Below are 13687 nucleotides of genomic sequence, written 5' to 3'. Positions count from 1 at the left end.
ACACTATCATAATCCAAGAAATTCATAACCATTTCAAAAGAACCAAAGGAAAGGTGGGTCATTTTCTTATGAAAATTGATTTGGAAAAAACTTTCGATAAATTAGAATGGTCCTTTATTCGACATACTTTGATATATGTCAACTTCCTCGCTAAGATCATTAACATAATTATGAATTGCATCTGTTCTAGTTCAACAACATTTCTAGTAAATGGAACCCGTACAAACTTCTTTAATCTATCTCGGGGTATTTGCAAAGGGGACCCCATCTCTCCGTACATTTTCATTCTATGTATGGAAGTTCTCTACCATAATATCACCGAAGATGTCTCTTCTAAGGAATGGGATCCTATTCTTGTCTCCTTGCGTAGCCCCCTTCTTTCCCATATTTTCTTTGCGGATGATTTGGTCCTTATATCGTCCACAAAGTCCGACAGCTGCAGGAAAATCAAGTCAACCCTTGAAAACTTTTGCACCTGGTCTGGACAGAATATAAACCACCCAAAATAAAAAAAAATTTGTACTCTAATAACTGCATCCCTCTTTAGAATAAAAAGCAGTCCAGTTTTTTAGAAGTATTTGGGATTTTCCATGTTTATTAAGTAACCTGTCTAAGAAGACTTCCAATTTTTACTAGACAAACTTAACAAGAAACTCTCAGGTTGGAAAAAAAAATTCTAAATATAGTATGCCGAACTACCTTAGCCAAGTCTTCTCTTAATAATATTCCAGTGTATATAATGCACTATTTCGAGCTTCCCATAGATAGCTCTATGAAAATTGATCACATTCAACGCAACTTTATTTGGGGCACTACGTCCAGTCATAAAAAACTCAACTTATTAAACTGGGACACCATAACCCTACCAAAAAATGAGGGTGGACTGGGTATCCAAAAAATTTATCTAAAAAATGAGGCTCTTCTTGCTCAACTTGCCTGGAGAATCCACAAAACCCCCAGTCTCTATGGGTGTCTGTCCTTCTTCATAAATATGCTAAAAGAAGCCATATAACTGCCTCTTCCAGCCATAACATGTTCTCTAGCTTTATATGAAAAATTATTCTTCGTGGCTGGAATTTTCGTAAGAAACATATTCGATGGGTTATTGGAGACAGATCTAAAATAGCTCTTTGGGAAGACGAGTAGATCCCTTACCTACAACCCCTAACCAATATCTTAAACGGGCCTATGTCTCAACAGGACCAAGCTCTAAGAGTTTGAGAAATCATCGTCGATAAATCTTGCGCCATTGATGGGTTATCCTACCAGCTGCCCAGTAACATTGAATTATATCTCAAGTTTATTCCCGTTCCGCTCCTAAACTGAGGTCAAGACTATCAAACATGGGCTCTCACTTCCATCGCCTAATTTTCTACGAGAAATGCTTACAACCAATTACTTAAGGAGAAATTTTTCCATTCCCCCAACTTACTTGACTTCCAATAAACCTAGGGTCTCAAATGTCCTAATAAGAATAAATACTTTATCTGGTTATGCCACCATGGACACCTCTCCACCAACCATTACCTTAATACTATTGGGATTAATACTTAACAACATTGTGTAATGTTCAACGAGGTTGAGACCGTACAACACATTTTTCTCAAATGCCACATTGTGCAAAAGTTCTGGGCAGCTCTGGATCTCCTTCCTGCCATCCAACTCATTGCTCAACTCAATGATAATGCTTGGATAAGAAAATGTCAAAATTTAAACATTCCTTCTATCCATGACCTCATCGCGTGGAAGGACGCTTTTCCATTCTATATATGAAGTATATGGCTAACTAGGAACCACAATAAACATAATGAGGCCAAAATCAACATTCCTACTACAACCCCTTTTGTAAGAGCCTCTGAATTCCTGTTCCTAATCGGCATGCCAAGACCTGATAAATCTATTATAAGTACATCCTGGAAGTACCCTAGTAGAGGTCTTAAACTAAATTTTGATGGCTCTAGTAATTATTTCGCTAAAGCCGGAGGGGCTGGAGGTGTATTCTGTGATGCTAATGGGTTTTGGGTTAAGGGATATAGCGCCAGAATTAATGTTAACTCACCCCTAGAAGCTGAGCTATCTTTGTTTTGTGGTCTACAGATTGCTAAAGATATGTAGGTCTCCCAGCTTGAAATATCAAAAGACTCACTTGAGGTAATTAACACAATTGAACCACAATCACTCAGCACTGATACTTTGGTTTTATCTTGCAGGGATATTTTCCTCAGCCTGTGGAGCCCACAGATGAAGCATGATGATCGCAGTCAAAATAAGTTAGCTGATAAGCTTGCTAAGGAAGGCCGGAAGCTGAATTTAAACAAGATTTTTGTTTTATAGACAACACCTCTAGACTTTGTTCAAAGACTACTGCCAGTTGACTTAGAAGAATTCTCTTTTGCAGGGCCTTCTGTGCCCCCTCTATGTTTTTGTAATAATAGTGTTAGGCAAACACTGTCTCCTCTTCGGTTTGCAATAGCTACTCCTGTAATCTCTTATGATGCATAGTAATGAGTAAAATATCCTCCTTTAACCAAAAAAAAAAAGATAAGCTGTGATTTTATTTATCTTTTTCCTTTATTGAACCGAAATGTGTACAAAGGTGGCTAAGGCCCAAATGGGGACTCAATCCCAAAGAAAAAAAAGGAAAAAAGTCAAAAGAAAAATAAAAAAATCAAACAAAACAAAATCTAAAGAATTGTCTCTTCCTCTCCACCATTGTTCGCCAATTGTCAAGTTGTTGACATTTCTCGAAGAAATGAGGTCAAGCAAGAGTGCACGATTCAAACTGGACAATGAATTTTGGATTTTCTTTTTAGGGGTGAATTCAAGATTAGGTTTAAAATCACAAGAAAAATGATTAGGTTTAAAATCACAAGAAAAATGAGGTAGAATAATTTTATAAAAACCACATGATAATTTTTGAATTAAAATAAAAAAATAATTTTTATTCAAAAATGGAAATCCATTAGAGAGAAGGGCAAATGTGCTCTATATTTCAGCTAGGAGCGGCTCAAGCATGCTGGGGGCCTAAGGCCAAAACTAAATCGGAAGCCTTATACTAAAAATAAAAATATATATACTTTTTATTTAAAATTTATTTTCTAACTTTTTGAGATGCAAAGTCGTTAATAATTTTTTTACAGTCAATTTCTTCTAACAATTCTTTTTGAATAGATTATATAGCCAATCCGCTTAATCTTTCTTGAGACATTATTGATATTAAATAAGATTTTATAATTCTTAATTTTGAAAAGCCTTTTTCCGTGAAAACGACTGTTACAGGAATTATTAACATTATTCTATATGTAATATAATCATTTGAAAAAGAATCAAGTTTTTTTATTTAATTGAGTATCTCGATTTGAAAATTATCTTCTATTTGTATGATTATCTTTAATGTTCTTAATTCAGAATACAAGTCTATATCGTCAATATCAGAGTGAGTATTATGTTTTAAGGAACATTCAATATTAAGACAATATTTTTTTAAAATTCTTGTCATCTAATGATCATAATTTTTTTCATTAAATAGAAAATAAAAAATACTTTCATATGCTTCAGATTGTTTAAATCTATTTTGAAGTGAAGAAATGACTTGATCTACTATATATAAGAAGTAATCAACTCTAAAAGATTCTTCAAAATATTTTGTAATTTCGTTATCAACATTCTCATCAAATTATTTCTTTGTATTAATTACACGTCACTATGAAATTCAGGTTCTGTATTCATCTCCAATGCAATTTTCTTAGCTGCAATCGTCGCAGTTGTAAATCCTTTTTGTATATATTTTTTTAAAAAAGAAATTAGACCTCTTAATTAATATTTGACAACATTAATATGTATATCTTTTGATTGCAAACATTTTCTAATTGAATTAACAACAAATAATGCATTATACCAAATAGTCACTCCTAATAAAATTTAAAATTTTCAAGATAAAAAATTTCTAAGTAATAAGCTTCACTTTTAGTAATTGGATCATCACTAACTTTCACTAAATTCACTACAAGAAATCTTCCCTATAGCGGCGAAAAAGGTCGCTGCAAAATCTCCTAAAATCGACATTAAATAGTTATAGTGGCGACAATCGGATCGTGGCTAGTGCTTCCATAACTAAAAGTTATTTGTGACGATAATTTAGAGTCGCTACAATAAACACCCATTTGTGGCGATTATAATAGCCACAAAAAGTAAAGGAGTGCGCCACAAAAACATTCTTATAACACATATATTGACCAAGTCGCTACTAAAATGAATTAAGTAATGGCGATCTTGTTGACACAAAAACTAAATTTACTAGTGGCAACTATTATCTCGCTGCTAAGAGTAATATTTATAGCGACTAATGTCGCTACAAAAAGAATAAATTAATAGTAGAAAATTTTTATTTCGCTGTTGAAAAATGACTTTTAATCGCAGAAAGAGTTTCCACAAAACTAGTATACCATTTGTGACTGAAGAACAACTTTTAACAACAATAGTCGCTACAAAATTATTAATTAGTTACAAATCTTTTTTTAAGTTGACAAAAAACTGTCACCATTAATATTTATTCAACAAAATATATTGATCAAAATAATAATAAATTTTGTATCCAATCAATTTTTTTTGAATTAATATATAGCTATTAAAAGCATCCAATACTATTTTACAAACCACAAAAGTATTCACAAGTCGATATTATAAATACATCAATACTTAAGTGCCATTGTATGCATATACATATGATATAAACTTTCATCGCATGCCTTCAAGCTCTTCGATGGTCGACCCTATATTGTCTAAGAATCTTGCCCTTGTTATTAATAAACGTGACATTATTGTGAACATTCTCATAATTTAAAAAAAGCGATATAGAACACATACCAAATTAAAAATCAATGACATAATAGTTCAGGCACTTCTAAAGATAAATTTTTAAAAAATAGATACGCATGAATTACTTTAGTTAAAGGCTTGACCAAGAATGAGATCTACATCAAAATCATTTTTTACTGTTGCAACTAAGTTGAATTTTTTTTTTATCTAATGAAGATTGAGGACATTAAGTTCTCCTGCTTGTGTTTAGTTCTTGACGATGAATATTAGACAATGATGAAAGGGTAAATAGAAAATAACTGAAGGAAATTTTTTTATCTAATCAAAATTCATGTAGGATCTCGCCAAAATCTATATTGTGCATAGTACTAGCACCCTGATTTTGATCGACAATTGGAAAGTCTTAATAGAATATGGTAAAACAATGAACTATGTCTTATTAGCCTTTTCTCCTACTTTAGCCTAACTTAAGATAGAAAGTCAACTAAAAATTATGAAAGAAAAATATTGAGTTAAGGATTTTCACGGGGCAAATTCATCAGATCCTAACTCAATATTGGTAATAAAACTGCGATGTTCCTATTCCAGTTACCCTGGGTGGACTGCTTAATGTTGTTTCGGGTACACAAAACCTATATTTTGGCCAAACAATTAAAAAGAAGTTCAAGAATAAATCAAGAATACTTATGAAGTTTTTCAATACCTTCAGCACAAGATCAAAATGATCTTTTAAGAAGTGTGTTTTCAATTTCTTAAAGAAAAATAGATGAAGAAGAAAAAGCTAAGTCCTTCGAATTCATGGAGTGCAAGTACCCGAGGTTGCGGAATTTTTCTTCCAAGATAAAATGGCTTAACAATCCGATAGTAGTAGTACCTCAAACGATCGGATTCTCTTCGAACTCACTCAACGGGGGAGATGATCACACAGAATTTTTTAGAAGACAAGAAGTATTTTTAATTCAAAAATTTCATTACTAAACCTGTGAAAAAAGGCAGGTTTATATAGCCAGTAAGTGCTCTTCCCTAAAGGTGGAAGTGGTTCATCGGAAAGGTGTGTCCTTCGAAACAATTATGTCTATCAAATTGAAACAATGTATATTTTTTGAACAGCCACAACCATTCAAACAGTTATACCTTTTCTCGAAATAGTGTGTCTTTTACACGAAGAGCTATGTCTCTTCCGAGCAGCTTTTAAGAATGTTTTTGCATGCAGAAGTATGTACGTTAATGGAGAAGCAAAACTGTTGTATTTTTTGTTTGGATTTTCGGACAGGATTTGCCCTACGTTTCAAATAAATTTTGTCTAAAAAACTAATCTCATCGATTGATCATTTGACAAATTCAAATCTAAATTCAAAGCCAAAAGCCGAGCCAAGAAAATGACGACGACGATGGCGTGAGGCATCTCTTGTTTCTTGCCTCACTTACCATGTGGAGTAAGTGTTTCTCAATATAAACACTTGAAAGTTTTACTCTCCCATCAATGCGGGAGAATTAGTAGATTTTCCCATTATTTTGTATATTTTCCATTTTGAATGTTATCTTAATTTTTTCCACCACTTGGTTCCCTCCATTTTCCATTCATAATTTTTAATCTTGAATCCAACAATCCCCCACATGAATGGGGAATGGCTATCTTTGTAAAACTTTTATGGACAAGTATGTGATTATCAAGAAAAAACTGATTGCATCTAGATAAGTGGGTTTTCCTTTGAATTTTTCGTAGTGAACATTCATCGGATGCACTCGGTCAATCGGTAGATTTGATATCTTTGAACCGTCGTGCTTTAATGTACACCTAGACAACACATGTAGTACAACCAGCTTTTTACCATTTATGGTTCTCACGGTTTCGTTCGTTTCAGCCATGAACACGTCCCGATCTCATGAGAACATAGAGAATAGGCCTTTACTAAATTCTCCTTAAAATGACTTCCACTTCGCCATCACATAGGTGATTTCTAAATGTTCAATCCTATAGATTATACTCTTTGGTCAAATCTACCAAATTTAGATAATCATTAAAAGACTTTACGCCATAAGTCTTATCCTTGTTTATATTAAATATTGTTTACATCATGAGAATGGGTTGGGTATATTGACAATGTTGAACCTGTCACACACAACTTTGTTTGATCTCTTTAAACCTAGCTCTTGGGATCTCCAGTTTGCTAGGTAGAGTTACCGCCATGATGACTTGTCCTTGGTTGTAAACCTATTCCCTTGGATGTTCTCTCAACTCCCTCTCTAGATAGGCCTTTTGTAAGTGAATCTGACACACTATCCTTTGACTTCACATAGTCAATAGTGATAATTCTACTAGAGAGAAGTTCTCTGACGGTATTATGTCTTCATCTTATGTGACAAGATTTACTGTTGTATATTCTGCTCCCTGCCCTACCTATTACCTCTTGACTATTATAGTGTATACATACTGGTGTCAATGGTTTGGGTAAATAAGGAATATCTTCTAAAATATTTCAGAGTCATTCTGTTTCTTCACCAGCTTTATCTAATGCAATAAATTATGATTCCATTGTAGAGTGCGTAATACATGTCTGTTTGAATAATTTCCAAGAGGCTTATCCTCCACCTATAGTAAATACATATCCACTCATGAATTTTACTTTATTTGATTCGCTGATCCAATTGGCATCACTATATCCTTCAAGCACCATGGGATATTTATTATAATGCAAAGATAGTCTTGAGTATATATAAGATACCCCAAAACTCTTTTCATTGCCATCCAATAAGTTTTATTGGGATTATTCGTGTACCAACTCAACTTACAAATAGCACTTGCTATGTCTAGTCATGTACAATTCATGATATACATTAGACATCCCAACATTCTTGCGTATTCCAATTGTGAGTCACTTTTACCCTCATTCTTTTGAAGTGCAAAGCTCACATCCAATGGAGTTTTGAAAATACCAATTTCCAAATACTTGAATTTGTCAAGTACTTTTTGATGTAATGAGACTATGACAATGCCAATCTTTGTGGAGTTCTATGGATTCTTATTTCTAAGATCACATCCGTAACTCCAAGTTCTTTCATATCATACTTGCTCTCGAGCATTCGTTTCATAGTATTTATGTTAAAAATTTCTGTACTGATGATCAACATATCATCCACATATAAATAAACAATGGCCTTATAATTTGGAGTGTCTTTAATGTAAACACATTTATCATATTTGTTTATCTTAAACCCATTTGCCAACATGGTTTGGTCAAACTTAGCATACCACTATTTAGGTGCTTCTTTTAGTCCATAAAGTGACTTAAAGAGTTTACACACCTTATTTTCTTTTTCAGGAACCATAAAACCCTCAGGCTGTTCCATGTAGATTTCTTTCTCCAATTCTCTATTCAAGAATGCTGTTTCACATCTATTTGATGGATTTCAAGACCATATACCGCCACCAAGGCAATTAACATCCAAATTAATGTTATATTTATTACAGGTGAGTATGTATCAAAGTAATCAAGTCCTTCCTTCTATTTAAAGTCTTTTACTACAAGTCTTGCCTTGTGTTAGTCAATAGTACCATCCATTTTTATTTTTCTTTTGAAGATTCATTTAGAACCTAAAGGTTTATTTACTTGAGGAAGATCAACCAACTTCCATGTATGGTTGCTTAAGATTGAATCAATCTCACTATTGATTGCCTCTTTCCAAAAGGATGAGTCTGAAGATGCCATCGCTTCTTTAAATGTTTGAGGCGCATTTTCTAAGAAAAATGTTACAAATCTGATCCAAACAAAGTTGACAGTCTTTGACGTGTACTATGTCTTGGATTCTCAATACTATGTAAATCCTTACTTGGTTTATCTCGAGGCCGTTTAGACCCTCCATTAGATTGTTCATGTCTAGTTTTATACAGATAAATGTGTTCAAAAAATTCAACATTATTTGATTCAATTACGCATTTTCATGGATATCCAAATGTTCGAATTTATAAACCAAAAAATTGATATGCCTTACTACTTTTAGCATATCCTATAAACACGTAGTCTACTGTCTTAGGTCTTATTTTCACCCTTTTAGGCATAGGAACTTGGACTTTCACTAGACACCTCCACATTTTAAAATATTTCAAGTTGGGTTTCCTTCCTTTCCATTTTTCATATGAAATTGATAGTGTCTTGCTGTGGGGCACTCTATTGAGTATTCGGTTAGCTATAAGGATAGCTTTTCCCCATAAGTTTTGTGGTAAACCTGAACTTATAAGTAGCGCATTTATCATTTCCTTTAAGGTTTATTTTTTTCTTTCCGCAATTTTATTAGATTAAGGTGAATACGGGGTTGTATTTTGATGGACAATTCCATTCACTACATATATTTCCGCAAAGGGAGATTCATATTCTCCACCCCTATCACTTCTTATCATTTTGATCTTTTTCTCTAACTGATTTTCAACTTCTATTTTATATTGCCTAAACACATCTATTATTCATTCTTACTGTTTAGAAAATAGACATAACAATATCTAGTGCAATCGTCAATAAAAGTTATAAAATACTTTTTCCCACCATGAGATGGTGTTGACTTTGTATCACAAATGTTAGTGTGTATTAAGTCTAAGAGCTTAGAATTTCTTTCAATAGACTTATACGGATGCTTAACATACTTTGATTCCACACACATTTGACATTTTGATTTATTGCACTCAAAGTTTGGAAAAACTTCTCAGTTAATCAGCTTTTGTAATATTTTTTAATTGACATGTCCTAATCGTTCATGCCACAAATCATTAGACTCAAGCAAGTAAGAAGAAACTGAACTTTTATTGATTTCAACATTCATTACAATTATTTTAAATAGACCCTCGGTGAGGTAGACTTTTCCTACGTACACTTCTCCTTAACTAAGTATAATTTTTTTGAAAATAAATACACATTTGAATCCATTTTTATCAAGAAGCATTACAAAAATCAAGTTCTTCCGTAACTCCGGTACATACAGGACATTGTTCAAAGTCAACACTTTTTCTGAAGTCATTTTTAAGCATACTTTTTCTGTTCTTTCAACTTTTGCAAGTACAGAGTTTGCCATGTAAATCTTCTCTTCGCCTTGAGACGGAGTGAATGTAGCAAACAACTCTTTTTTTGTATAAATGTGGCGGGTGGCATTGGAATCCATCCACCATTCTTGAAAATTTCCCACCAAGTTACATTCAGACAGCATGACATACAGATCGTCCATTTCTTTCTTAGATTCAATCACATTTTCTTGGTCCTTCTTTTTGCCTTTCTTATGGCACGACAATCTGTTCACTTATGGCCAATCTTGCCACAATTAAAGCATTTTCCCTTGAATTTTTTCTTAGGTTGATTGCTTTCTTGCCCATCTTTCTTTCATTTTTTTTGAGTTATTGTGGCCGTCTTCTACGATGTTTTCTCTATTCATTGCAGAATTTCCTTTCGAACTTCTTTCCACGACTCTGTTGTCTTCTTCAATGCGCTCTTACTGTGAGATCTTCGACTGTCATCTCCTTTTGAATATGTTTCAAGTAGTTCTTGAAGTCCTTCCACATAGGTGGCAACTTCTCTATTATTACCGCGGCTTGAAATGCCTCATTCACGATCAAACCTACAATAAATTTTATTTGAAATTAAGAACTAATTTAACATGTTCAACTAAGGTATTTACCAAACTCATACCTCCCGTAAGGAGATCGTGGATGATAACTTGAAGTTCCTATACTTGGGATACAACAGACTTGTTGTCAATCATTTTATACTTGAGGAATCTTGCAACGAAGAACTTTTTGGTTCCAGCATCCTCAGTTTTGTATTTTCTTTCGAGCACACCCTACAACTCTTTTGTCGTCTTCATTCCACTATACACGTTGTATAGGTCATCTTGGAGGCCACTTAGATTGTAATTCGTGCATAAGAAATCAAAGTGTTTCCACGCCTCCATAACAACAAATTTTTCCTGGTCTGAATTTCCTTCGGGCACCTCTAGAGCTTCTTCAAATGTAAATCTCTGAAGACACAACGTTGTAAGGTAGAAGAACATCTTCTATTGCCACCTTTTAAAATCAATACCCGTGAATTTTTTGGGTTTCTCCGCTAGTGCAATTGCCTCTGGAACACTCGTAAGACTCGTTGTGGCTACATTAGTTGCTGCCATAGTCGTTGCAGCATCATTCACATGACTGTCAGTAGTCATTTTCCTATCACAAAAAGATAGCAAATTTTAGTATATAGAAATACTACTTATAAAGTTGTAGCAACTATAACCACCCTTTGTTTCTAGTTTAATGATGAAGTTTTTATGACTTTCAATCGCTAACCGAATAATCGTTAACTTGTGATGAAGTATTTATGTCTTCAAATTACTTGTTAAGTTCAAACGGAGTAGAAAGCTTAAAGATTTAATCTCCAAAAACCAAAACAATATAGATTATAATTATTTTCTTAAGATTGTTGTTTTGGATACACAAAATCTGTATTTTGGCAAAACAACTTCAACACAAGTTCAAGACTAAATCAAGAACACTTATGAATTCTTTCAATACCTTCAACACAAGATCAAAATGATCTTTCAATGTTTTCAGTTTCGTAAAGAAAAATAGATGATGCAGAGAAAGCCAAGTCCTCCGAATTCATGGAGTTTTTTTAAGGAAATGATTCCCCCCAAGTGTCCGAGGTTGCTGAATTTTCCTTTCAGGATAAAATGGCTTAACAATTCGATAGCAGTGGTACCTCAAACGATCAAATTCTCTTCGAACTCACTCAATGGGATATGATCACACAAATTATTTTAGAAGACAAGAAGTGTTTTCAATTCAGAAATTTCGTTACCAAACCTGTGGAAAAAATACATTTTTATATAGCCATTAAGTACCCCTTCCGAAAGGTGACAATGGTTCATCGAAAAGGTGTATCCTTTAAAATAGTCATGTCTGTCCATTCGAAATAGTGTGTCTTTTTTTGAAATGCCACAACCATTAAAAAAATATCTTTTCTGAAATAGTGTGTCTTTTACACAAAGAGTTATGTGTTTTTCGAGCAGTTTTCAACATTATTTCTACATGCAGAAGCATGCACGATAATGGAGGAGCAAAACTATTGTGTTTTTTCTTTGGATTTTTGGACTGGATTTTCCCTACATTTCAAATAAATTTTTTCTAAAAAATTAATCTTATTTATTGATCATTTTCTAAATTCAAATCTGAATCCATATCCGAATCCAAATACGAAGCCGAGCAACGACGACAGCGGCATAAGACACCTCTTGTTTCTTTCCTCATTTACCATGTGGAGTAAGTGTTTCTTAATATAAACACTTGAGAGTTTTATTATCCCACCAATGTGGGAGAATTAGTAGACTTTCCCATTTTTTAGTTCACTTTTCATTTTAAGTGTTATCTCAATTTTACCCTTCACTTGGTTCTCTCTATTTTTCATTCACACTTTTAAATCTTGAACCCAATAATTAATAGGTTCTTCTCTCATACAAATAGCTATCGATATTTTTCTTGATGGGATACTTTGACGACATTGAAGCCACGTTCATTACTAATGCTGCTAATCATCCAACAACTAATGAGATCAACATTTAAGTTGAAATTAGAAACTCAGGGTAACAACACTAAAAAATAGTTTACTTGTATAAAGGCTGAAATGTAGTTCATTATGCATATCTACCAAGTATAACTTACCCACCATGAACTTCAACACCTGGTTCGCCAGTAATCCCACCTTCTTAAGTCTGATAACATAAGCAAATATAGGACAACAACTTTGGAAAAGTCTTATCTAAGAAAATACATTCTTCTGATGAATTCAAACAAAAAATGAGGGCATTAAGGAAAAGAATGAGCTTTCACCTGCTTCTTATCTTGTACTTCTGATATTAACTAAGATAACTCTTCTTTATCCTATCTAAATAAGTAATTCTAATGATCAGACTGGAAGAAACTCTTCTTTGTCTCATAGCCACCTTTTATACAACTTGCCTTTTATTCTGATAGGTATCATTTTATTAGATTTCACTCCTCTCACACTCCCAAATTTATGTCTGCTCTTTTACTTCTATATGTTATGTCGTCATCATTATCTATCATGAAAAAACTATATCAACAAATCAAAGAGGAAAATTATAGCTAAATTTAATCAAATAAAATTATCAGTAAATGATAAGGGGATAAATATGAAATATGGAATTACATAAAGAGAAAGTTGGGTGCGCTGTAGTAGATAAGAGCATTGCTCAAACCAACTTTAGGATGTAGTTTCCAACACCATGAATCATCTCATCATCCACAATGTTTAATATACTAGCAATCTAAAAAACTAATATATCAATTAACATGAAAGCACATAATTCCACAGACAATTAAGAAGAAAAAGACCAAACTTAAGAACATAACATGCGAGAACGTGCATGTCATCTTATCTCCGAATTTTCTACCTAAGTGTAGTAAAAATAATTAAGATATCATCAGAATTCATATGTATAATCATAGAACAAGTTGTTACATTGTTACAAAGGAGATCACACTTACGAAAATGGTAGTATAACAGGAACGAACGTCTACTTCTCCATTGTCATGGATTCTGCAAATAATATTGAAGTCTAAACATTAGCAAAGATGTGAATTAGTAGGTCATTTATAAAGTTTGAATATTAGAACAAAATGCTAGAGACAGGTGATCTCTCATAAGTTGATTGTTAAATAGATTTGGATCTATAGACTCAAGAATGCACAGAGCTTCCGTAGCAATAGAATACAAAATTCTAATAGAATCTAAACTCAAACTTTACCATATTATAAACATCTAAAGAAAACATAAATTTCTCATAAAATACACTCTTTTGCATGCTAAAACCACAAATCAATTTGTAT

The 13687-nt window shown here is 33.2% G+C and overlaps 1 protein-coding gene across 1 annotated transcript; it reads left to right on the top strand.

Moving 5' to 3' along the window:
- The first annotated feature begins 822 nt into the window (after nt 1-822).
- On the top strand, nt 823-2705 carry LOC107845081. The gene is made up of 2 exons (XM_016689351.2): nt 823-2111; nt 2211-2705. Exons 1-2 carry the CDS (start codon nt 1879-1881, stop codon nt 2332-2334), a joined length of 357 nt encoding a protein of 118 aa, XP_016544837.2. The 5' UTR covers nt 823-1878; the 3' UTR covers nt 2335-2705.
- The last annotated feature ends 10982 nt before the right edge of the window (nt 2706-13687 follow it).

The sequence above is a fragment of the Capsicum annuum genome, chromosome 10 (assembly GCF_002878395.1).
Source record: "Capsicum annuum cultivar UCD-10X-F1 chromosome 10, UCD10Xv1.1, whole genome shotgun sequence".
Lineage (NCBI taxonomy): Eukaryota > Viridiplantae > Streptophyta > Magnoliopsida > Solanales > Solanaceae > Capsicum > Capsicum annuum.
The sequence above is the reverse complement of the archived record's forward strand: the minus strand, read 5'-3'. Positions and strand labels throughout refer to the sequence as shown.